At 35.7% G+C, this 26,390-nt stretch overlaps 1 protein-coding gene across 2 annotated transcripts in view; it reads right to left on the bottom strand.

The window, feature by feature from the left end:
* The window catches only part of MGAT4C (MGAT4 family member C), a 138,672-nt gene extending 117,191 nt beyond the window's left edge, over positions 1–21,481 (bottom strand). The window contains exon 1 of one of the 2 annotated variants that reach the window (XM_032208089.1): positions 21,311–21,481. In XM_032208089.1, the coding sequence (XP_032063980.1) occupies positions 21,311–21,436 (126 nt within the window). In that variant the 5' untranslated portion in view covers positions 21,437–21,481. The remainder of the gene's footprint in view (positions 1–21,310) is intronic. The other variant, XM_032208090.1, reaches the window with a different exon arrangement.
* Positions 21,482–26,390: the final 4,909 nt, after the last annotated feature.

The following is a 26,390-nucleotide window of genomic DNA, read 5'->3' as shown; positions in this document are numbered from 1 at the left end:
TGTATTGATTTCTTCCTACTCAAGTGGGGACATGGTATTGAATAATTTATTTTAACAATTTGAAAAATTTCTACATTTCTGTAATAAAATATAATCTTAAAGTACATGTGATCAAAACAAAATATTCTAGTAAATTCAAAACATTTATCATATTATATTGAATTATGTTTATTGATTTATATTCCAAACAGAAAAGTAAAAGTAATTTGCTTCAGTCTTACCAAGATGAAGTTAGATTCTAATATTTTGCATTGTTATAAGATTTTTATAAAAATCACCATTTGACATTATTTAGGTTTAAAAGTTAATCTGAGCAGTGGAATTCCATATAGATTTTCCCACTAAGCAGAGCTTCATGAAAATTTATAGGAAATGCCATCAGGTAGAATATTTTTGTCTTAAGATTTGTAAGTGCAAGTCTGTGATGTGGAATGACAGGTCAGAAAGATAAAAACAATGCCATTTTAAGTGATAGATATGTCTAGGTGTCTTGGAATTCTTTGGAAAGCAGAACTTAAAGTAATTTAAAGTAAAATCGACAAATTCCTGATGGTGTCAGGGAACTGTGTCTTGTTAAAATAATCTTACTTTATTGACCAGAAATATATGTGTTTTAACCCATAATGGAAGCACTAATCATAAATCACCAAGCCACTTTATCCATCCTCCTTTGACACCTTATTGCCTTAGAGTCTCCCAGCTAACAGAGCCTCATTCTAAACACACTTTCAGCAGCATGTCAGAGAGATGGAAAAAAATAAAATAAATAAATAATAAAAAGCATGGTAATTGCTCTTGCTACATTTGTAGTAAAAGACATCATGGTAAATTAGACCTGTATTAAATGATTGCCTCCCCAGACCCTTTCCTTTTTTATTTCCTAAGTTATTAGACTATGGAAGACGTTATTTCCCCTCTTGGATGTTTTGCAGAGCCCCTCAGCCCCTCGCTACAAGAAGGACATTGAGGTGCTTGAGCGGGTGCAGAGAAGGGTGACAAAGCTGGTGAGGGGCCTGGAGAACAAGTCCTACGAGGAGCGGCTGAGGGAGCTGGGCTTGTTCAGCCTGGAGAAGAGGAGGCTCAGGGGTGACCTTATTGCTCTCTATAGGTACCTCAAGGGAGGCTGTAGCGAGGTGGGGGTTGGTCTGTTCTCCCACGTGCCTGGTGACAGGACGAGGGGGAATGGGCTTAAGTTGAGCCAGGGGAGTTTTAGGTTAGATGTTAGGAAGAACTTCTTTACTGAAAGGGTAGTTAGGGCATTGGAACAAGCTGCCCAGGGAAGTGGTGGAGTCACCATCCCTGGAAGTCTTCAAAAGACGTTTAGATGTAGAGCTTAGGGATATGGTTTAGTGGGGACTGTTAGTGTTAGGTCAGTGGTTGGACTCGATGATCTTGAGGTCTCTTCCAACCTAGAAATTCTGTGATTCTGTGATTCTGTGAATGAAATCATTAAGGTTAAAGGACATTAACAGAGGTGTTGCACTGAGCACCTCTAGGGAATCAAAAGAATATCTAACAATGACTTCAATTCTTCATGGGTATAGATTGCCTTATTAAGTAGTTATAAGATTAGATATCTGAGTAGCAAAACTCCTCACACCTCCCCTCCCCCCCCCCCGCCCCCCCCCCAGCATTTTAATTTGTTGTCTTTGTAAATACTTTTTCAGGAAACAGGAAATAATTATGTTTCTCACATAACGGATTAATAAGAATTTTCAACTAACAAAGGAAATTGCATATTAAGATTAGTAATCAACAATTAAACACATTTTAAAAAAGCATAATTTATTTCTCTGAAATGCTAAAGTAATTAGGAAAATGTATAAAATTGTAATGAATACAATAAACTAAGAATTTGTAGAGAAAAAAATGTTTATTTGACTTCGGATGTATGTCTCGTAGATGAAGTCTTTCTTCAAGGTTAATGTATGCATTTTTGATCTGAAAATATAGTATGAATAGTCCCTTGTAAGTATGCTTTTTACACAAGTTAATTTCTTCATTCACCTAGGTAAGAAGTAGAAAAAAAAATGTTATTTAAATTAGATTCTTGTGCTTTGGACAAACTGTGAAAAGACAGAAAAATAAAACAGCTAAATTTTAACGTGGAAAAGCTTATTCTAATATATTTTCAAGTTTTAAGGTAATTTGGAATCTGAGAAAATTTTGCTTGGAGAAACATGGATCCAGATTTTGTGAAGCTCGGTATCCCAAAAGAAATACTGTTCTCAGTCCAATCCTTGTTATACACCCATGTTTATACACATGTCATTATCTGTGCATCTACTTATCTAAAAAGATGGTAGACACCTTTGTAGAAAAATGTGTGGTGGACCACAAGTGGAAGGTGAGCCAGCAAGGTACCCATGCAGCAAAATGGGTGGCCACCTACATCCTGGACTGTTCTGGCAAGTTCCCAGCCAGAGATCCAGGGCAGTGATCCTTCGCCCTTTGTTCTGCACTTGTGAGACCTCATCTAGAGAACTGTGTCCAGGTTTGGGCTCCCTAATGCTAGACCAGAGTGAGTCCAACAGAAGGTCACTGAGATGGTGCGAGGCAGGAGCACCTGGCATACAAGACTGAGAACTGTATCTGTTCAGTGAAGAGAAGGCTCAGCAGAGGTCATATTGCTACCTGACTTGTTACCTGCAGAGCCAGACATGTCTCAGAGGGGCACAATGGAAGTATGGGAGGCAGAAATGGGGACAAGCTGGAACATGGTGAATTCCAAGTAGATGTCTGGAAAATAAAATATATTTTGAGGGTCACGAGTGTAAATATCATGAGGGTGATCAAATGCTTTAAGAGGTTGCCCATAGAGCTTGTGGAGTCTCTGTCCTTGCAGATATTCAAAACTCAGTTGGTAATGGCTGTGAGCAACTTAACACTAGTTGGCCGTTCCTTTCAGCAAACAACCTGAATTATTCTGTTTTCAGAATAACATTTTCCAGTGTTTAAACATAGTTAGAATCTAACCTAATTTTATCTATATACCTATACATGCATAGATATTTTTATATTTACAAACACATACCACATACATAAATACATATATATCCTTTACAGGAATAATGGTTCTATGGATAATGGACAACTGTGCTGGGTCTTGTTGGGATGGTGTTATCTGTCCCTGCAGAAGCCCACACATTGCTGTGCTCTGCACTTGTGCTCTGCCAGCAGCCTGGAGATGGGCAAGAGATGGGAGGTGACAAAACCAGGGCAGCTGACCTAAACCAACCAAAGGTATATCTTATAGCACACCATGTCACTGTCAGCAACAAATGGTGGGAAATGGGAAGGAGAGGTGGGGTTCTTGTTATGAAAACATCTGTCCTCCCAAGAAAACGCTATGCATATTGAGGCCCTGCTTCCTGGGACATGGCCAAACGTTGCTCGTTGATGGGAAGTAGAGTAATTTATTTTTTCTCTGTGCTTCTAAACGGCCTTTACTTTTTTTTTTTTTCTTTTCTTTTCTTTTTTTTTTTCCCCTCATGCCTGGCCTTTATTTTTGTTTGTTTGTTTGTTTTTTCCCTCTTCCTTCCCTTTTCCCTTTAATTATATTATCCTCATCTCAACAAGTGAGTTTTTTTTTCATTTTCTTTTCTTTTCCTTATACTTTCTTCTGCCTCCCTTTTAAGGAGAATGAGTGAGAGAGCAGTTGTAGTGGAGTTCAGCTGCCTAGCAAGGTAAAACCACCACAAGTAGTAGCAAGAGATAAATCTGACGATACTGTGTTTAGATATGATTCATTCAAGAAGACCAGATATTTCATCACACGGGATTCTGTTCAGTTTTGAAAGGACTATTTTCTTACAGGAGTGAAGGATGGAACTCCGTCCTTTCAATCTGGTAGATAGACAACAATGAAGATAGGTGCTGATTCCTGGAGGTTAGCCCAAGGCCTCAGGAAACAGCAGCTGCAGACTGTGAACTAGCTGGCTGTAAAGTGAATATGACTTTCTTGACACCAGAAATCTTTTTCCACATGTGTCACCACAAAAGAATACAAAACAGAACAGCAACAACAACAACAACAACAAAAGACTGCCACTGATTTGATAAGAGATTGTTGTGAGGGAGGTTTATGACTCACAGAATAAACCTGTGACAGGAGGAATTCAAACTAATTGCAAACATTAGACAGGGAAGAAGCCTACCCACCTGGTTTAACGCTAAGGAAATAAAAGTGTGTTTGCTGAAATTGTTGGAGTTATTTTTTTTATAGTTTTGCCTGTTGTTTCTTTTTGTTTGTTTGTTTGTTTTTTCTTTTTCCAAGTGCTTAAGTAGAGGATGAACAGTCATTCAATAATGAGTGACAAATCTCTTTCCTTCAATTCTATTTTAAATGAGCTAGTGACAATAAATAAATAAATAAATAAATAAAAATCAATGGTTTATTGTGAGATTGGAAATGAAGATTCATTTCTAATTGGCATTGAAAAATGTCTGCTGGTTCCAGTTCCCATGAGGTCTTGCAATAGAATGACAGCTAATTGTCATTAATTCTAACAAAATGTTTCATCATTAACTTACTAGCATATTGTAATAATCAGAAATAATTAAAATCACTTTTACATTAAAACTTTATAAATATGTAGAATCCTATTAATCAATTCATAATGAAATAAATGAGGACTGAGGAGTCTCTTTTTGTGCTGTGTAATAGAGAACGAAAACTCATTGGAGTCTTTCAACTGGACTCCTGGGCACTATAACAACATGAGAAATAATTATAAGAGCAGAGCCATGCAAATTCTACCACTATAAACCTGTACTTTAATTTCTAATGATGTATGTGAGCCTGCTGCACTGATCATAACAAGTATTCACACAGTCTTATACACATGTATTCATCCTCTTTACATTTTTTCTTTTCCTCCAGTGATTTTTTTTTTAAATCATTGTCAGTCTGTTCCAACTCTGACTCCATTTTCTGAACTTAAGAAAATTAGTTTAAAAATATTATTACAGATGAGTGAATCAAGTGCACTTTGTATTTGGGAAATGGAAGGCTAGCCTTGTTGCTTGAGCAACTTTCACATCCAGTAACTCTTAATGAGTTTCTCAGTCATTAGTCTGAACAAGTAAGGTTTTCTGGTAACAATAAAATAGGAACATGGTCTGCTAGTCAAGAAAGCAATCACACTGAAGTGGGGGTCTGCTGCTTTAACATTATGAAAGTTCAATAAGACAATAAAATTACTTCGCTGTGTATGCCTAGAGGACTCTAGAACTTTGAGGTCACAGATGACCTTCAAAGTCCACAAAAGAGAAAATGTTGAGGAAATAAAGGACTAAAATAGAATCACAGAATAACAGAATTATTAAGGTTGGAAAAGACCTCCAAGATCTTCTGTTCCATCTTTCCCCCTACCACTAATGTCACCTGCTAAACCATGTCCCTAAGCACCAAGTCCAACCTCTCCTTAAACCATTCCCAGGGACTCCACCATTACCCCAGGCAACTTGCTCCAATGTCTGACTGCTCTTTCTGAGAAGAAATGTCTTCTAATTTCCAAACTAAAACTCCCCTGGTACAACTTGAGGGCATTCCTCTAGTCCTATCAACTAGTTATCTGCAAGGAAGAGGCTGACCCGAGCTCCTCACAAGTTCCTTTCACATAGTTTTAACAGAGCAATATGATCTCCCTGAGCCTTATCTTCTTCACACTAAACAATCCCAGTTCCCTCAGCTGCTCCCCGTAGGAGCATTTCCAGACCCTCTTGCATTCCAGACCCTTCACCAGCTTCGTAGCCCTTCTCTGGACAAGGTTCGAAGGCTTTGGTGTCTTTCTCGTAGTGAGGAGCCAAAACTGAACACAGTACTCGAGGTGCAGCCTCACCAGAGCAAAGTAAAGGGGGACAATCACTCCCTGGTCCTGCTGGCTACATTATTCTACATACAGCCAGATGCCATGGCTTTCACAGAATCATAGAATCTAGGTTGGAAGAGACCTCCAAGATCGTCTAGTCCAACCTCTGACCTAACACAAGTTCCTCCACCAAGCTCTACTCTTTTAAAGACCTCCAGGGATGGTGACTCAAACCACTTCCCTGGTCAGCCTATTCCAATGCCTAACAACCTTTCAGTAAAGAAGTTCTTCCTATTATCCAACCTAAACCTCCCCTGGCACATCTTTATCCCCTCATCCGTCACCAGGCACGTGGGGAATAGACCAACCCCCACCTCGCTACAGCCTCCTTTTAAGGTATCTATAGAGTGCGATAAGTCTACCTTAGACTCCTCTTCTCCAGATTGAAGAATCCCAGCTCCCTCAGCTGCTTCTCATAAGACTTGTTCTCAGGCCCTCACCAGCTTCATTGCCCTTCTCTGGACTTGTTTCGAGCACCTCGATGTCCTTCTTGTAGTCAGGGGGCCTAAAACTGAACACAGTACTTGAGGTGCAGCTCAACCAGAGCCGAGTACAGGGGGACAATCACTTCCCTAGCCTGCTAGCCACACTGCTTCTTATACAAGCCAGGATGCTGTTGCCCTCTTGGCCACCCGAGCACACTGCTGGCTCATATTCAGCCAGCTATCAACCAATACTCCCAGGTCCTTCTCTGCCAGACAGCTTTCCAGCTCCTTCTGTCCACTTCCTAGGAGAGGATTCTCTGTTCCATGCTACCTGTGCACTCAGGACTCAGGAGCAGCAGCTGGTGTCAGACCTGGAGGGCAGCCTGGCCATAGCACAACCAGGAGCACAAATGTTCGTGTGAATGCATTGGAGGACCAAGCTGGTGAGCAGGTGATGTGGTCTGGGAGCAGGGAGTAGGTGAAGGTCTCAGAAAGCTGTCTTGATTGTGAGAGCACCTGTGTGTTTATACAGGCGAGAGCATAGGATGCTGACAGCTAGGGGACTAGGATCCAAGGACAGCTGCTGGGCTGACATACTGAACTCTGCTGCTGGAGACACTCACATCACACATGGGTATTATCAGTAGCAGACATCCCATCCTGCTCATCTGGAAAGGGGAGCAGGATGAGACCATTGGTGCTGTCTATATTACATGTGCTCTGAGTATCTGCCTGTGTGGTCTGTGTGGCCAGCTGCATATGTATGTGATGTATAGGTTTGCTCTGTGTGTGTATGGCCTACTAGGAATGCATCTTTAGCCTTGCTACTGGCTGGCCTGAGGACTCAGAGTGACAGCAGCCTTGAATCTCTCCAAGCTGCTGGATCTGACTAGATACATTTTTCCATAACAAATTAAAGACTTTAACCCTTTTATGAAGAGTTTCCCTCTCATATGCCACTACACTGAGACTCCACTGTTGCACCCCACAACCTGTTCATAAATGAAAGACCCACTCACAAAGGAAAAAAAAATCTCTCTTCAGTTCATCTGTCCTGTTTGCTGCACTCTTCTCTTCCTTTTTATATACTTAGACTGCATCTTGCCAGCGGAAACAACGTAGATGAGATAAGTACTTGGACACAGGGTCAATAATAGTATCTCATGACTATATTAATGTGCATAACAAATAACAAATAATGATCAGTTTAGAAAGAGGGATTCCCTGTTTTACCAGTACCTTTAACTAGGTCACAAAAAACACAATGAGTTTTTAATTGACAAAATTCTACTGCTTCATGTACTTAGAGAAAAGCTGTGTAATTTGAAAATAAAATTTAAAAAACAAACAAACAAACAAACCCACAAAACAGGTCTACACAACAGTACAACTGACTGAAAATGCATACAGGTGGCGCTTGTTTAAACATGATTACATTATTTTTTTGGACTCAGAATGAATGAAGGAGAGGTTCACCTGAAGCCTCAGTAGCTCAGGTTTCTTGAACCTTTGTCTTCATAGACCAAACTTTTTGCCTTAAAGTAACATATAAATATATATAATATTTAATTTTACTTCTTTTCAAATAAAAATATGATTGCTTGAAAGAGAATAAGGTTCTCAATATTATTTACTATATTGTTTGTATTTACCAAATGAAGTATTTCCAGTTTTAGAAGCATTATCATGAGCATGCATGCGTGTTTTCTTAGAGCAAGTATGAATTTCACATATAATATCTCTGAATATACTTCACAGGAACTATTTATTTTCCTGAGGGGGGGGGGGGGGGAGGAGGGGGGAGTCACCCACACAGTAAAGAATTGTTCCCTGATGTTTTGTTGGAACCTCTTGTGTTCCAGTTTGTGTGCATCCCATCTTGTCCTAGCATTGGGCACCACTGAAATAGCTTGTCTTGGTCTTCACTGAATCCTCCCTTCAGGTATTTGTACACACAGATAAGATCAACTGTGAGTCTCCTCTTCTCCAGGATGAGCAGTCCTAACTTATAGGAGAGGTGCTCCATTCCCTTGATCGTCTTGGTTGCCCTCTTTTGGACAAAGAGAAGACGAGCTCATTTTTCTTACAGCATTGCAAGAGAGCAGGATGACAACCAGCCGAACTCAAAGAGCCAAATGACTGTGTTGGGACAGTTTATACCTTGAACACAGCAGAAATAATCACTGAGAAAGAAGAAAGTCACAGGGTGTTTGCTTACCTTGTAGCAAAGCAGTAACAACACTAAACAGGTATATCTGATTTTTCTTAGTTTGAGAAGACCATAATGGAACTGAAGTAAAGTACCAAAACAGTAGAAATCAGATATCATTGAAGAATGTAAATCCAAAAATTAAAAACTGAAACTAGCAGTTAAAACAGGATCACAAGTGGGCTGTTATCTATATATATACATTTATATTATATTTAATAAATATAGATATAATAGGTATAATATATATATAGAATATATATAGATATAAAATAGATATAGATATAGATATAATAGGTAATGCCCTTATTATTCTGAATCGTAACAACATGAGTGCAAAATGTGTTTATTTAATGCACTAAAAAACTTTGCTAGCACATTAGATACACAAATCACGCCTCTAACTGCAGGTCAAATGAGATCTTCAGTGGGAATTCTGTGTGGATAAAGCAGAACACATAATGCACACTGGGAACTAGGTTTATAATCTTTTATGGCTTGTTTCTTTACTTGAATCTGTGTATATGAATTTGTCTGATTAAAACAAAAACCTCTACATCTTATATATCACTTTCTGGTATCTATGAACCACCTGTGGTCCACATGGTGCAAGCTGAGAAACACTGGAATAGCAGAATAACTTAAAGGCATGATCACTAGACAGGAGAGAAGGATTAGGGACAAATATGACTGAATAGGAGAAAGGTGGTAATGGGCAATGTTAGAAATAAATATATAAATAACAACAACAGGAGTATTAAAACACTAGTCAAGAAATGCAAGTGAAATCAAATAGACTAACTATAGGCTAGTGGGAAGCTGTCTGCATGAGAAGAAAGTTCTATTCTCACTGCAAGGCTTATCAGGAAAAAAACTGTTATCTACACAGAACTGTTGAAGAAACTTTTTTTTTATAAATTTGTATCTTTTGTTTCTTAAGTTATCTCCAAATGAAGTGAACACTTAGGACATTTTTACTAGCCCTGTGACAGATTAAAGCTTTAGGAACATCACCTCACCACCCAGTCTGCTCATGCTACTTGGCCACTGTCTTCTGTCAGACAACACACAGTGATGGAGGTCCTGATCCGGTTTTTCTTTCACTGTCTTTGTCTCTCGCCATAGGTTTTCGCAAAACTTGAAATGTTCTTAACTAAATTTTGGCTTTCTCTGTTTAACTAGGGGAAAGTAGCGAGCATCTATCATAAAAAGCAGACAAGTAATATTCTCTTAGAAAACAGAGGTGCTCTTTGAAGTGGTAAATGAACTACAGATAAGTTATTTGGGGTATCATAGATACCAATTAAATATTTTTCACTGATCATAACTGAATATTGACTTTTGAAAGGTAAGACAGCATAAAGGTTGAAGTGTAAAGTATATAGAGATCACTGTGGAAAATGAGATTCATGAATGAATAACTGATTAGTTTCAGAATGGAGTACGTAAGTCTGTGCCTCTGGGCATGTTAAATTGAATTTGACTGCTGATTCTGCTGGAAATCCACATTAACACCAAAATTGACACTATATAGGCACTATTTTCGGATGAACAAATTATATTTGTAAACCTGAAGCTATATTGTAATGATACTTGTGATGAAATTGGAAGTCAATCATAAGATTTCATCTAATATCTTATAAAGCCAATCAAATTTGCTGCTGCAAAAGTAGACAGTGCAGTGCTGAAAAAGTATAACCTCATATGACTAAAGTTGGGCTTTATTGGCATAACCACTGAAGAGCTCTCACCTATGCAATCTAGCATTCAACTGGAAAGCAGCATCAACAAATCTTTTCCAAGGCTGCCTGAATTATCTCACTACTGTTTACCAAATCAAATCAGAAATGAAAGAAAACAACAACAAAACAAAAACCAACAAACACAAAAACAAACAAACAAACAAAACATTTTCCAGTATCATCTTTATTTTTTTTTCAGCAAGACTTGAATAGCAGCTATTCTATCAAGGTCTCATTTTTATATCTCTATATTATAAAGATACAATAATGGTTTTATTGTTACAGTATCTTGTTAATGATTAAATGATTTCCAGTTAAGAAAATTAACTATGTTTTACCAGATACTGTCCTTTTCTTCAATGTTGTGTTTCTGAGTTTTTAATGGACTAATTCTAATAATAATTTCTGTAAGTGATGTTTTAAAAAATGTGCAGAAAAATGAAAGCAAAGTAGAACTGTAATTTAAGACATGCTGTTATGAGTGATTTGCAGTCAGTCTTTTTGCAAGACAAAGGATTGGTTTACAGGGTTGCTGAGAGCACAAATACAGAATGAAGCAGATGTCAGTCAAATTTCTTGGCTCTGAGTGATTGCTAAAAATTATGAGAAGAGAGTTCAGTTATGTATCAATTAATTTAGTTAATATAAGTAATAAGCAAACTCTTTCAAAACTGCATATGGATGTGTTCCCTGGTGACATCTAGGTATAGGGGAACCTAGGCCATGAAGAAACCACTAGGTGTGTGGGTCATGTCCTTGATTTAAATGATCAGGGGAAGAGGATCCCCTCTCATATTTTGCTGTGGGTCTGAATCTTCATGTCCAAAACATCAGAGGGCTTCTATAAGCTGCTGCAGGCAGACTCAGAGCTCTAAGCTAATATAGCTTGAGCCACCAACAAGAAAACCTATCACCAAGTATTCTTGACTATCAATAATTTTTAATATATATTTTTTTCTTATTTATTTGGCCAAGCAAAAAGAAAAAGTTGTCCCTAAGAGGTCCTTAAAAGATCAAAGATCTCCTCACAACCCTTACTGTTATGATGATATTTTAGGTAAATGTGTACTCAAGTAGTGTGTGCAGTTTTGGGTGCCACAGTTCAAGAAAAATATAAAACAGTTAAGAGAGTGTCCAAAGGAGGGCTATGAAGATAGTAACAGGGTCTGGAAGGCAAGATGTATGAGGAGCAGCTGAGATCCCCTGGTTTGTTCAGCCTGGAGAAGAGAAGACTGAGGGGAGACCTCATTGTGATCTACACTTCCTCTCATGAGGAGCAGAGGGGCAGGCACTGATCTCTGCTTGCTGTTGACTAGTGATAGGACCCAAGGGAATAGCCTGAAGCTGTGACAGGGGCAGTTCAGTCTGGATATCAGGAAAAAGTTCTTCACTGAGAGATTGGTCAGGCACTGGAACAGGCTTCCCAAGGAAACGGTCCTGGCTCTGAGCCTGCCAGAGTTCAAGAAGTATTTGGATAATGCTTTCAGATTTGGCCTGATTTTTTGGGTGGTCCTTTGGGACCTAAGAGTTGGACTTGGTGATCCTTGTAGAACCCTTCCAGTATTCCAACTCAGGATATTCTATGATTCTATGTAAATATTTTAAAGTCACACTGTAATCTCCAAGTTGTAATTTAATATCTTGCAGAAATATTTGCAATGATTTTTAATACAATGGAAGGAGTGGTTAAGCCATTAATTATTTTTAAAATTGCATGTGTGTTTATGATGGGCTTTTATTGGCTGATTAAAAGATGTCGTTTTGAAACTGTTAGTCTCAGAGTACACCTCCCTAAACTAGTGAGTTGCATTGATGGAAGTTGAGACTCACAATAGGCTGTTAGTCAATATAAAATATGTACAGGAAATCAAAGAGAAGTTAAAAAAAAAAAATCAATTTGTCACTCTAATACTCAAGAATCTGATATTCTAAAATGAGAAAATCTGTTTATAAGAGCGCAGGGCCACAGAAACTCAGGAATGTGTGTACTGACAGTGGCGAGAGCAGCATGAATCAGAAGGCAAAAGTGCTTCCATTTCATATACACAGAAGATCGCAGATTTATCTTACCTTTCATAAATCAGTTATGATAGTTAACTTTTTAAAACGTGAAGTCAAGTGAAGCAAAAGTTTTGTTTTTTGTTTTTTCCCCTCATGCACCAGGCACCAATTTCTTTCTACCCAAAGACCTGAATATAGATAAATATGCTCACTTGAGAGTGCATTCCAATTAGTACTTCTCCAGACAACTTCTCTTTCTGAAGAGACAAATATCTTTTAGTGTATCTTTGCTTTTAAATAGGACTTACAGACTTTTCTCTGACAACAGTCTGCTCAAGAAATGTGTGGAGAAATCTGTGTGAAAGGCTTGTGCCTGTCCTGGGTTACAGGTGATTGTAGTCACAAACTTCTACCCAGGGAAAAGCCACCACAACAAATATCTTCAAATTTTCTTCATGTTCTCTGTCCTTCACAGAATAATTTTATTAATCAACTTTAAGGTACAAAGAGTAGTAATGTAGACTTACAGATAAGGAATTCACAGTAGTGTAAGAGACCTTCATGCCAAATATACCATTAAAGATATTTTTTATCATTTAAGAAAGTGCCACTTTTAAAGTGGCACCAAACCATTAAGAGAATGGTGCAGACTAATATATACTCTGAGTAAGATTTCCCACAGAGCATAAGGTCAAGTTAAGACTGCTTATTTTAGACAGTAAGTTTAAGTATTATACCACATAAATTACAGATGATTAGTGCACAATGCAGATTACCTGTACTAGATGCCCTGTACGTACCAGTTAAATGTCTTTGAGTGACTATCAATTAAGTTTATATGCTGAACACAGAATCACATTAAGCTGTCCACTGTGTCTAGCTGTGGGGTAGACACAGACTGTGGTTTGCATCACTGTCCTAGTTCCCAGTCATCCAGACCAACTACTGGAGTGCCCAATGTCACCTGTTTTTGTTTGTTTGTTTGTTTTCTGTTAGAGGCCAGCAGTGATTCAGAAATCTGGGGTTCTCATCCTGAAGAGAACTTGCCACAAACAAGGTCTATGGGATGTAAATACACCAGGGATGTATTTTGTATTAAATATTCACTGGGAAAAAAAAAAATCCAAAATAATAATTTTTCCTTCTTCAGAGTACTACAAAGCTCAGTGCTAACTGATTTTCTACATAGCCAGAATTCATATATTACTGTATTCCTGTTACACAGCCATAATTAAGTGGCTGGTTGAGAAAAGCACTGTCTCCACACTGTCTGCTGGTATGTAATATGATCCTGTAAAGACAACAACATAGGTTTCAATGCTTTCAGGGTGAGAATCACCTAGAACTCAGATGTTTAATTTACTATTAAATTTCCAGAATCCTGTCATCTCATTAAACAAAAGAATGGAGCTGCTTAAAATATTTTATCCCAAATGTAATACAGTTCCTGGAACGTAATATAGAGCATACTTTGGAAATAGAATGCTCAATATGAAGCCCAAGTTAAAAATGATCTTTCTAATGCATCCAAACAACAGAAAATGAGTAAAGCTGTCCATAAAGGAAGTGCAATTTTAGCTAAAATATATAGTATTAGTCTCTGGGTTCATCTGTAGGAATGTAGCAAGCAAAATCTAATCAATTATATTTTATTGTCTGTAAAAATAAATATATTTATTTATATTGTAAATGTCTGTCATAGTCTTTCTTCTTCTCGAATTTCTGAGTCTTAGCAAAGTCAGTCTAACCATTTCTCTTAGTATAGCTTTTCTGGAGCTCAGATAGTCTGTTTGCAGCTTTGATGTGAAGCATTGTAAAGTCCAGGAGGGAATTCAACTGCAAGAGTGCAAGAAACAGATGCTTCTTCTCTCTGTCACAGGAAAGAAGTTAACAAGCCCACTGAGGATTTGGGTCTGCTTATTCTGTTGTCTACTTCTAATTTAGAGGTAACCTAAAGGTCTCTCTCAGCTACAGGGAAGAAACAATTACCCAGCCCAGGAATGAAACATAACCTGTTAGAAAATTTTGGTTAAGCCAGACAAAGAAATTAATCATTTTAGAGATCTTCAGCCTTTAGAAATTTACCTCTTATGGAAAAGTTTAAATGAATTATAAATACTTCAAAACACCCATTAAAAAAAAAAAAAAAAAAAAAAAGTATACAAAGATGTCTTACTAAATCATATTTATGTGAGCTAAATTAGAACATAGGCAAAACTAACTGTAAAAACTTGGAAGATATACTACACCTATAAGTGCATATGAAATGCTGAGCATGTTTTAGGAAATGTTTTATAGACTGTGTCCTCATAGTACACTGTCCATGTATTACCTCCATGGTTCATTCCATAGTGTAGTTCTAAAAACTGCAATTTTAAGGTCCTTCCTGGCATCCCTCTGAAAAAGGACAGACATTCTCCAGTGATCTCCTCAGATGATAATAGTCATCAGAGCTCTAGAGATACAGTTAAACTCAATTCCACTGTTTGTTTACTTGAGAATTATATTTACTCTACATCCCCAACTAATAACTCTGAAGACATCAGTCGGACATCTTGGGAACAACTGTCTTGGGAACATGGGGACAACACGTTCTACTGAAGTAGAACATGGTAACTCAATTGTTACTCTCTGTACTCTGTGTTGGAGGACCCTGAAAGGAGAGGCACTGAGAAAGACAGTTCTCCTGGTACGCTAGTGAGGGTACTTATTATTACCAGTTAGCACAAGTCAGTACTTGTTACTTGTTACTTCTGCAGAAAGAAGGATGGCTTAGTTTTACAACCAGAGATAACAAGAAATATTAGTAAAAAATCACTTAAAAATCCGCAAATGATGTAAACTCATAGGAAATCAAGTACCATTATTTCTAGGAGTCATTAACACATTTGGCTGTTGCTTCCTTCCTCCCCTCCCCTCGATTCTACATGAACTAAAAGATGAAATGATGAAGAAAGATGTTATAACTCCTACTGTTCTTAGTACATGGGGTGCTGCAATAATCTCAAGAACAATGGCTTTAAATAAATTTATTGAGAAATTTGGGTGTTTGGGAGCATGGGAAGATGTAGATATCTCTAAGTATTCTAATGTCATTAATTTGGCAAGAATTATTCCCAAATATTGGTTTCCAAAGTACATATTTTTGAACCTAAAAAAACAAAATACAAAAAAAACTAGATAATATACATTTTAGAAATTAGGTTTGGAAGCAAAGTGAAGGCATGAAAGTAAAGCAATCCTTTGGGAAGTGAGGCAGTGTTTCTAAAATACTTCAATAATTTTTAAAATTGCATTTTACTAGTACAGTAACACATGATAACATGAATTCTACTGTATAAAACCCATGCATTGATGTTTCTTCACTTCAGCTTTACTTTACTGAGATATCACTGAACCTCCTTTTGTTTTGCCATGTGACTGCATCTGACATTTTAGAAACCAAATCAAAATAATTTGCCCTGATTTCTATAAAAGAACAATATTGTTAAAAACAAACAAACATACACGCACGTACACACATACAAAAATCTAACTTATTAAAATATCTCACCACTGAAAGTCATGACGTCTTTGTACTGTTATTTTCTGTCTAGTTACTGATATGTAGATCCAGATGTCTGCTCTGCCTTTACAAATGAAAACAAGGGTAACTGAGAGAATGACTTCAGCACACCCCTTGTCAGTGCTACAGACCATTAGCAATGCTATAAATAGCATGATCAAATCCCAGATTGCAGATTCAGTCATAAAACTGTCTACATTTCATGCTGATTCAAAGGGGCAGCAGCATTAACTGCAATCATCAAGGAATGTGACATCTCCACAGTATTTTCTACAGCTCACTGATCTGGTGACAGGACTATTGTTAAAAATTAATGGAGACCATCAGATGTGGCTAAGTACAGCTTGGCAACTGTGAAAGCCATATTTCCCATTTGCGAGTGATAATGTGATATATTCTATGATAGATTGCATTCAGATTATTTAGATTATGTTTCATTCAAAAGGTAGTAAATCTTCTTACTCATTGGAAATTTGACCACAATATTTTATGTTAATTGTTACATTTATAAGCCGAGGAATGGGTGGGAGAAAAGCATTTTCATATTGTATTCTAATTCTAATTTCACTCTTTTGGAAATATGGATGTCCACATTCTCTTTATCCACTTGTCTTTACCTATAAGAATTCACTTCTCAGCTAAATAACATTCTCAGGAAGTCCAAATCCCAAATCCCAAGTTTATGATTCTGATTGCTAATAGGCAATATATCTGTGCATTGTATCGAGTAGTTTCCAGCCTGCATTTATAAGAGCAACTATGTTTGATACATTCTTAGTAGCTTATGTGTATGCATTTTTAAACTGGAATAAAGTATTCAAACAAAACCATTGGCCTGATTTGCTGGATGAAATTCTATGGGCTCTTTTACACAGAGTGGCAGACTAAACTATCATACAATTCATATTAAGATTGCTTAAGACCTGTACAGAAAGCTGATCCAGAAGCATGCACTGAGTACAGGCTGATTGCCCAATATTCCTGTTTAAAAATAGCCATTTACAGTTACTTAGAAGATGGACAGACACTGATCATTTGTCCTGAAATTACAGATAACAGACACCTGATTCTGTTGTCAAAGAATGAGACCAGGCAAGGGACTTTTTTTTTGTCCATAATTAATAGTTGGAATGTCTGAGGATTCCCTAATGTTAGTGCAGAGACTTGAAGGAATGAAAAGAAATTGTTGTGTCTTTTAAAAAGAAAAATCCAATTAACTTTAGCTGCATTGTAATACTTTGAAAATATGAGGTGTATATGAGCAATAGATAAAGTATCCAAACAAATGTCCAGGAATAGCAATAAGAGGAGCTTTAAGTACAGGGAGTATGCTTGACTGATTGAAAAAGATAGAGTATGCTTCCCCTCATTGCCAGCTGTGAAACTATGCTTCCTAAACATTACATTATTAGCAAATATCTGTGGAACCTCAAAGTCTTGGGTCAAGCACTCTGGTCAACTCCCTTGCTGCTGCAGAGAGGGAATCTGAGCCTTTCCAAGAACTGTGACTCCAATGCAAAGGAAATGATGGGTAAAATTATTTGTGTTTTGTTTATATTACTGGTGAAATTCACTCCTACTCAGAAATCTTAACGATCTCAATTAGATCATATTTAAAAGCCTGGAAGTTAGACATATAATCTAAAGTTTTTCAGGAAAGTTGTCTATATGGCGTACATTTGACCCCTCAAGAGTGTGATTTAGCCCATCTCTCTAAAGTAATTTTCTTAAGGATTATATGAATCATTATTTGAAGATCCTTCTTTCTCTCGTAGTTTATAAGAGGAACCTTGCTGACTGAAATTAGTTAAGTTTATCACTCTCACTAAAATGAAGAAATGACTCTATGCACTGACCATGCCACATTCTTATGCTGTAAATATACAATTATAGAAACAAAAGGGTCTTGTTATATGTAGGCAAAGATCAAAAGTGAGCTTGCAAAACCCCCTTAAAATCTAGGTTGTAATCTTTGCTCATGATCTTCTTTTAGTGCAATCTTTGTGTATCAGGACTTCCACTGGACTTCATGTGAAATTCTAAACAAAACAAAACAGGAAACAAAATAGGAAAACAAAATGTATATGTCAATCTGTACTGTGCGACAGATGCATGGTCTACCTTATTGGTCCTCTAATCACAGACAGATGACCTATTGGAGGGCATCCAAGGTCCACGCTGTTCATATCTCTACATATCTTGACATCTTTTCAAAGGAATACTGTTACTTGGAGGGACAGATGCGGATTTCCCACAGTAGAAATACTCTTTGTAATCTTTGTTCTCTTTGACTTTGCTGTCAGATAAACAACAAGGAAAAATAAAATTAAAATAAGAAAATAAAGTAAGAAAATAGAAAAAATAATAATTCTGAGTAAAACCTATCTATCCTGAAGTAAAACCTATCTATCCATTTACTGTTTGTTTGTTTTGGGTAATGAAATAAAAGCAGACAAAGGATAGAGGCACAGAATAATCTCTTGATCTCCCTTCCCTAGCACCTTTATACATAGCAAACATCAGAGTCTTAGGATGGACAAGGAGACTGACTGCACAGCAAGGTATTATGGCTATTTTTATAATATGGGAGTTCACACAGAAGCCTCCATGTTTGTTAAACAAACAAACAACAACAAAAAAAACAACTGGCATTTGGACCAAGGCTTGGAGTATGAATGGACTCTCTTTCCTGTGCAAACTGGATACAACAGAAATATACCATTAGAATCCTCTTTAATTTGTACTTTCTAGGGATAACTTTTGTTAGCCTGTACAGAGGAACAATACTTTCTTTTATTTTCATGTTTTTACTACTGTTGATACAGATACTTTTTCAACAATCACTGTAATTAGCATACTTATGCTTACCTGACATATATATTTTCATTGAGAACTTATACATTTATTTATAAAAAAAAAAAAATCCCTTTTATCATATCACTCAAAAATGATCTGACAAGAGATGTGAGTATCTTGTGTAGGAGGAATGACTCAAATCTTCATTGTAAGGTTTGTTACCTGATGCCATTGTGAAAATGTATGAGTTGACTCATTCATAGAAAATCAAACAAACAAAATGACCTGTTTTAAGATCAAGGATCCTAATGTGAATTCTTCCTGATGAGATACTAATATAATATAGACTTCATAGAGCATGCCTTTTGGACATAATGTGTCATTCAAGCACAGGACAGGGAGAACCTTTCCCAGACTAATGGTCAATCTACTTGTTCATATGCCCGCATTATCATAATTATCTTAATTATTCTGAAGATAAACCAGAGCTTTCAACGCTATTTTTTTTCACCCAAGGACTGTGGTTTTCCACAATTTTTTTTATTAAGGTAAATTTAGTTTCTGATTGAAAGTAAGCAAAAAACATACAATATTTTTTCCTATAAAATGGTCTTCTAGAAAAGGACTTTTTGTTTCCATTTGAAAGATTAAACTAAATTAGAATGTTTCATTTCCCATATGATTTGCTTGTTCTCTGCTTGGATTATCATATCATTAAGTATCCTTGGCTTGCATAGGTCTATTATTAATATCTGATAAAGCAATGTACATTAATATTCAAAAGGACTAATATATTAAAAGCAGTTTTTGAATGCTTTGGATCAGACCATTGTGAGTATCTAGCAAATCAGCATTAAATCTACATTTTATTCATCACTCAGTATTTTGGCAGAAATTACAGATAATTTGTTCATATGTGGATTTTGGTTAAACCAAGCAGGAACAAAAATATTGTAAGCTCTGACATGAAGCCTAGCAATAAAGCATGGAAAAACTCTTTGGACTTATGCAATGTGTAGATAGTAGAGGTTCAAATACATTTACTTTTTAACTCATAAACAATTAATTGAAAAGAATGCCTGCAAGGCTGGCATACAATAATTATTAGTTAAATTTGACAACTACCTAAGAAAGAAGGGTAAGGTAGTAAAATGCAAAATACTCCACTCCTTGGAGTCCATGGTGAGCCCACCTTTGGACTGGAATATCTGGGAATATCTGTTTTTTTTTTAGTGGAAAGGTAACAGACCATTATGAAGGTATCACCTTAACAAATGCATGTTATTCTAACTCCATCCATAATAAAACTAGAGCATTTAAGAGAAGCTTGGGATAGTTTAGGCACATTAATTTGCAGAGCTAAATTAATAACCATAAATATTAGGAGCTGCAAAAACAAACTTATAGTAGTAGAAAGTGCAAAAGGATAACAGGGCTGAGAAACCGTACTCTCTTAAGTGGCGTTTGAGCTGAAAATAGCTTATTCTTCTGATACTGATTAGAGAAAACCTAGTCATAGCTTGACTGAATGACACTATATCTCAATTTTACCGGCATTTATAAGATTAATTACATATGTCATTATTTAAAACTTTGTGTCGTACAATCGTGGATTACTAAAATAAATGCAGCGAGTTATTATGTGGCCTAGGTATTTAGTGAATTCTAATCACAAAGAAAAAAAAAAAAAAAGCCATCAGGCTTTTAAATTAACTAGAGTCTGCTATTTATTACCTCCTCTTAGGTACACTACTTGACTAGTTAAACTGGTTATTGGATTCTTCATACAATAGCCCCTGAACTCCTTCAGTCAATTAAATCCTTTATTGCATCTGATTTGTCAATGTCAGTGTCAATTCTAATCTCTTAAATCCACATCAGTGTAGAAGCTTTAAATTCTATTGCAAAATTAGAAAGTTGCACAGACAGAATCCCTCCCCTCTTTCTCTGTGCAAACCATAGAACTGTTAACAACATGAAGGATATAATCACTTCTTCAACCTCTATATATACTCTCATACAACTACAAAGTTGAGACATTTATTTTAATGCTTACTACAAATTAAAAAGGGAAAAGAATACAAACAAAGAAAACTATGCTGGGTGGTTTGTATAGGCACATTGTACATTGAACACTTTTAATATTTAACTCAGTATTTTATTACTTTAAATTATAGAAATTGGCAGAACAAAGTAACTATAACTTATTCTAGAACCTGAAACTTGGACATCTTGGTATTAATCTTCATGATTTTGAACTAATTTCTGCAAAAGTATTCCACAATATTTTTTAAAGTTGATATTATATAAAAATCTTTCTCTTTAAATCCCTCCATTTCTTTGTTCATCAACAAAAGCTAGATTTCAAAGTAAAAACACAGGTATTAAAAGAAAGGAAAAAAATACACGAATTAAATTATTGGTCTGAGTGACGATCTTGTCAGCCTAATCCTCTTTAGTTAACATGAAGTGCAGCATAAACACCCAAGCTATTTATTTCCATACTGTAGAGTTCGCCAGATACAGATTTGCTTTTCCTTTAAAACATTCCCTTTTTAAAGCATCTCCCTTCTGTCAATAGAAGCTACTCTTTACATATTATAGCCTTGTAAACCTCTAACTATGAAAGCAATTCCCCTTACAAATTATGCACATCTCCTTTATTCCAAAAGAGAAGGTAAAACAGACCAGAGTCTTACCAGACACAGGGAAAACAATTGGTTCAGCTCGATCCGGCCGTGCCGTCTGCAAGCCGGCGGCGTGAGCGATGCTTGGGCCTCACACAAAAGCGAGATAATTGGCTCTCGACGAAGAGCTGTAAGCATCCATCACGGCGGCACTGGTGCCGAGGCTGGGAGCTGCCCCGGCCGGGCTGGGTGCTCCCGTGCAGGATGATGTCAGACACATCAACTGGGCGTCCTCTCATTGGCTTCTCTCACCTGGAATCATACCTTAACCCTAAACTGCCAGCCACGAATTGCAATGTGTTTCTCTAACCATTATATGTTAGGCTCGAGAGGTTTTATTTATTATTATTTTTTTTTTTATTTTGTTTTGTTTTGTTTTATTATCTTATTTTATTTTTTTTTCTTTCATGGGGAGGAAATTGTAGAAAGAGTCCCCAGTCTTGGTGGGGTGTCTGTCCCCCACCCCTGGGGAGCAGGGGTGGCAGGAGCTCATTACTTTGTAATTGAAGACAGCAATTAAAAAAAAAAAAAAAAAAAAAGAGTCTAAAAACTAATTTACCTAAATTATTAAACTAGGCCCCCAGGGAACTGCATTTTCATAATCTGTTTACTAAATGACAATAATCATGAAATATTGTACAGAAAAGGTATTAAAGGAAAGATTAACTCACGCAGCACCTGGAGAGCTCACTTTTTTAATGACTTTACATTGCCACCTCTTAAGACATGAGATATAATAAAGGTACACACTGAAAAAAGGTGTAAATTCAAGAACATCACACTGTTTCCAGGTGCATTATTGTGTCTTTGTAAGCATGTAAAACTATCAGCAGAAGTAAAGAAATAAAGAAATGCACAAATGTAGATATGCACTTATTCTTTGAATGTTAAGTAGCAACCCAGACATTCTCTGGTAAATGAGGCATAAACATGCTACCAAATATATGATGTCCTAAATATAGTGGCACTAAGTATTTTTGCTGTGTTACTAGCAATATCCAAAATCAAATGAACTTTAAAATAGTATATTTTTATCTCTCAGCTTTAAGTAACAGAAAACCCTCTTGCTCTCTGGAAAAATGAAAGAATCTTATCTAGAAAGAATCTTATCACTTGTTACATTTATATCTTTTGATCTACATCAACTTTTTTTTTTTTTTTCATCTATGGAAACTAATTGTCCATTTTAATATATAGGAATCTGATTCAGTATTTATTTATAGTAAATTACACTTCACATTAGCTTATTTATGGTCTGATATCTTTCATTATATATATATATATGCATTCTACTCAGTTTGTTCTCTTCTGAAAAGAAAGAAAGAAAGAAAGAAAAGAAAGAACGAAAAGAAAGAAAGAAAGAAAGAAAGAAAGAAAGAAAGAAAGAAAGAAAGAAAGAAAGAAAGAAAGAAAGAAAGAAAGAAAGAAAGAAAGAAAGAAAAAAAGAAAGAAAGAACCAAACCAAGCCAAAAAATCAGGAGAACAAAATATAATCAGACATAGTTTTAGCTTAATATGTAAGATGTGAAGCATAAAATTTCTAGAATAAAATTGATAAACAGCTCTGCCATGGCCTTGTGGTTATTTCACAAAGTTATAGAGACTCAGAAGATTAAATTCTGGGAACTTAATAAACAGAGTTCTGTGTGGGGATCTGTAGGCTAACCTATTAGTCAAAACATACTTTAGGCCAAAATGAAAGACTCTGTTCATTTATTTCTCAGAAAACATAGGAGTTTAGATGGAAATGTATATATATAAAAGGATTCATTGCTATGCAAAGTGACAGAAAACTGAATTACAGATCAGAAAATATGAATTTGGACAATGGGAATGCCAGCTTTGCTTTTGTATGATTAATGATGAAGGTAAGATATAGCAATTGCTGAAAAGGTATGAGTAACAAGTAAAATAATTATCAATGAGATAAAATATGCTAAGATGTGCAAGTTAGAATCCCCTGAAAATTTTGTGGTGTAAATGGCCCAAACCAAACAGACACATTGTTGACAAAATCTGATTATGTGGTCTGATTTGGATGGAAAAAAGTACACCAATTTCAATATCTAGTTAATTAGATTTCAATAATCTTACCATGATAAATTAAACTTCTACATATCTTTTATTCTTACATAGACTACACTTTATTCCTAGAATGTATTACTTTTAGGTGGCCTGGTATATAGTTTTAAATGGTAGAATGCCATATTCTTACAAAGTCTTCAGTGTACATAAAATATGCTATCTATGGTGATAATACAGAGCTTATTTATATTTTTATATAAATTATTATATAAATAATATTATTATATAATATTATGATATTATTTATATTTTGTGAACTAAGCAGCTACTTATACATATACTAGAAAAGTATCATAGAATGCATAATGCAAATGCTCATTTAGAATTTTAATGGAGAACACTTAGTAGATGGCCAGTAAATTTTGAAACATATTCTGTAGAAAAAAAAAAAAAGTCTATGTTCTGTAGAAAAAAAAAAATATATATATATGTATATTTATATATATAAGAGAGATAATGTGTTGAAAGTGGATGACATGAAGAGTACTGATAAATTATCACTTTACATATGGTCTTTGTTTAAGAACAAAAACTATCTATCAACCGTGTCTTAGCAGCATTGATGACTATAGAGATGCTGGATGAGGAAAGATAACAGCTGCGGAGAACAGAGCAGGTTCATGATCCTAACCAAGTCACACTGTTTTTCATCCTTTGACTTGCTGTAACACACTGGTTATGTCCAGTTTCACATTAGTATTATTGATATTACTAACAGTAAAAATATTATAGGATTTAAATCATACCGTTTCCATGTGTAGTCGTAACAAGCCAATTCAACAAACAAAAAGCAGACAAAAACAAACAAACAACAAATAACAACAACAACAAAAACTTTTATTTCAATGAAAAGTAATTTAAATAAAATACACATATTAAACGTGTTACAAAAGATCATGGGAAGGTTAAAATGTGCATGAATGTGTGTTAAATTCAGGAATGAAAAATTTATATATTCTTATCATTGTGCCATGAATTGTTTTCTAAATAGACTAACTTGTTAACTCTTATGACTGGCACAGATAATGGATGTACTATCACTGGCAATATTTTTGGCATCTTAATTTCAAATACAAATCACTTTAAAAACAAACAAACAAACAAGCAAAAAAGCAGAACAAGAGAATGAAAGAGAAGTGGCCAATGATTTTCAGTAAAAAAAAAAAGTATAATTTCTCCCTATAACATACCATTAATTGAGGTATAAATAATGCTGAAGAGTCTATCAAGAAAGGATATTGTAGTTCTCAAACGAAATGAAAGTCGGGCTTATTAATACATATTTCCCAAGAGTTAAAATCATTACCACATTTAATTGCTTAACAATTATTTCTGTCATATCAATTTAATGGTTAAAACAATTATTTATATTAGAAAATGTAGTTCTGCATCAGACAGTAATTTAAAAACACAAGTGGATTTTCGGTCTTGTTTACCCTATACATTATTAATATTGGAATGGCTAGGTCTAAAGATCTGGAGGAAAATTAGAAATCAGTCAGGTGATAGGAAATTTTAGAGGATGAATGTGCATGCTGAAAACTGTGGCTTTCAGAATCCTATTTTAGAACTGAGTGCCAAGTCAGGTAGAGCTGGTAACTATTACAAGTATTTAATTTTCTTTTGCATTCTAGCAATATGAGCCACCTGCTCCTAGTATGTCTTTATCCACAAGATGGCAGCTCTGTTTACATGGTCACTAGCTATTGCAATATTCAACTTGAAAGTCATAACAGTTGTTTGTTTGTTTGTTTGTTTGTTTGTTTTCATTTCATAGCAGATACACTTTTCTACCTCATGAAGAAATAAAAAGCAAGTAATCCCAATTCAAAGTATTAACTACCTACAACGTTAAGGTAAAATTTGCCAAATTTTGCTGATGTTTTGACAGATCAAGTGAAGAATTTTTAACAGCACAAAAACTATTTTTAGAGTTTCATATGAAATCTCCTTTCACATGTATATGTTTTCAGCTACTACAATCTCTAGGCCTTTCAATCAAGCACAGCCTTTATAAAGTTTAATTTTAAGAGTACAAAATGTTCTACTGATAGTATAGGAAATATTTACATGTATATGCCAAAATGTAAACATTTAGATTTCTTCTAGATATAACTATATTTTTTAATACCTAAACTAATCAAGAATATTCATTTATGTTATTAAAAAATATTCATTTAGGTTATTAAAGTCTAAAAGATATCTTTATTTCTAATGTAAAAGACATTGAGAAGATTACATGTAGGGATTAATCCCATGTGCTGAAGAACTAATGTTTGTGCCTTGTAAAATTAATAAAATACAAAGAAACATAAGCAACAGGCTCTAGCTCTTGTCAGGGAGTTTAAATTTTTCAATTATTCTCAGTTTAAGTGGTTAAAAAGATTCTCAGATTTCAGGCAAAGGTATATAAAATGTGAAAACCTTTTTCTTGACAATGAAACCCAGTAAAGTAAAATGAAATTTTGATGCAACAATTCATAATTTATCATGGAAATAGTTTTTTCCTATGGGGTGGCTATCTAAAGGAAATATGTCTCTGTGTAGTCTTTGTAGTCTTTGCACTCTTCTGGAGTGCTATCTTTGATCCCTCAGAGAAGGATATGCAACTCTGAATTACTATTTTAATTTTTATTTACCATCCTCTAAGACCCTTCACACACACCATTATAAATCAGTAGATAGGAGTTGTAGACTGTAACAAATACAAGATACATTGACGAGACTTAACTTAGAGAGAGAGAGAGAGAGAGCACTTAAATAATGTGGCAGGAGTCCATATGTGAGTGGTTGTCTGGACCAGCTAATGGACAGTAACTTGTTAATGTGTCAGCAAGGCAGTTATTCATGGCTTAGGTGCTCATACTTGCTCTTGTAGCATTTTACATAATGAAAAGCACAATTCTGGGATGTGAAAGGCCCGAGAATTAGAGAACGATTGGTATCCTAGGTCATATCAGTATTGGCTAAATTGAGATATGTAGCAGAAGAGAAGCAGAAACAAAGG

The sequence above is a fragment of the Aythya fuligula genome, chromosome 1, assembly GCF_009819795.1.
Source record: "Aythya fuligula isolate bAytFul2 chromosome 1, bAytFul2.pri, whole genome shotgun sequence".
Classification (NCBI taxonomy): Eukaryota; Metazoa; Chordata; class Aves; order Anseriformes; family Anatidae; genus Aythya; species Aythya fuligula.
The sequence above is the reverse complement of the archived record's forward strand: the minus strand, read 5'-3'. Positions and strand labels throughout refer to the sequence as shown.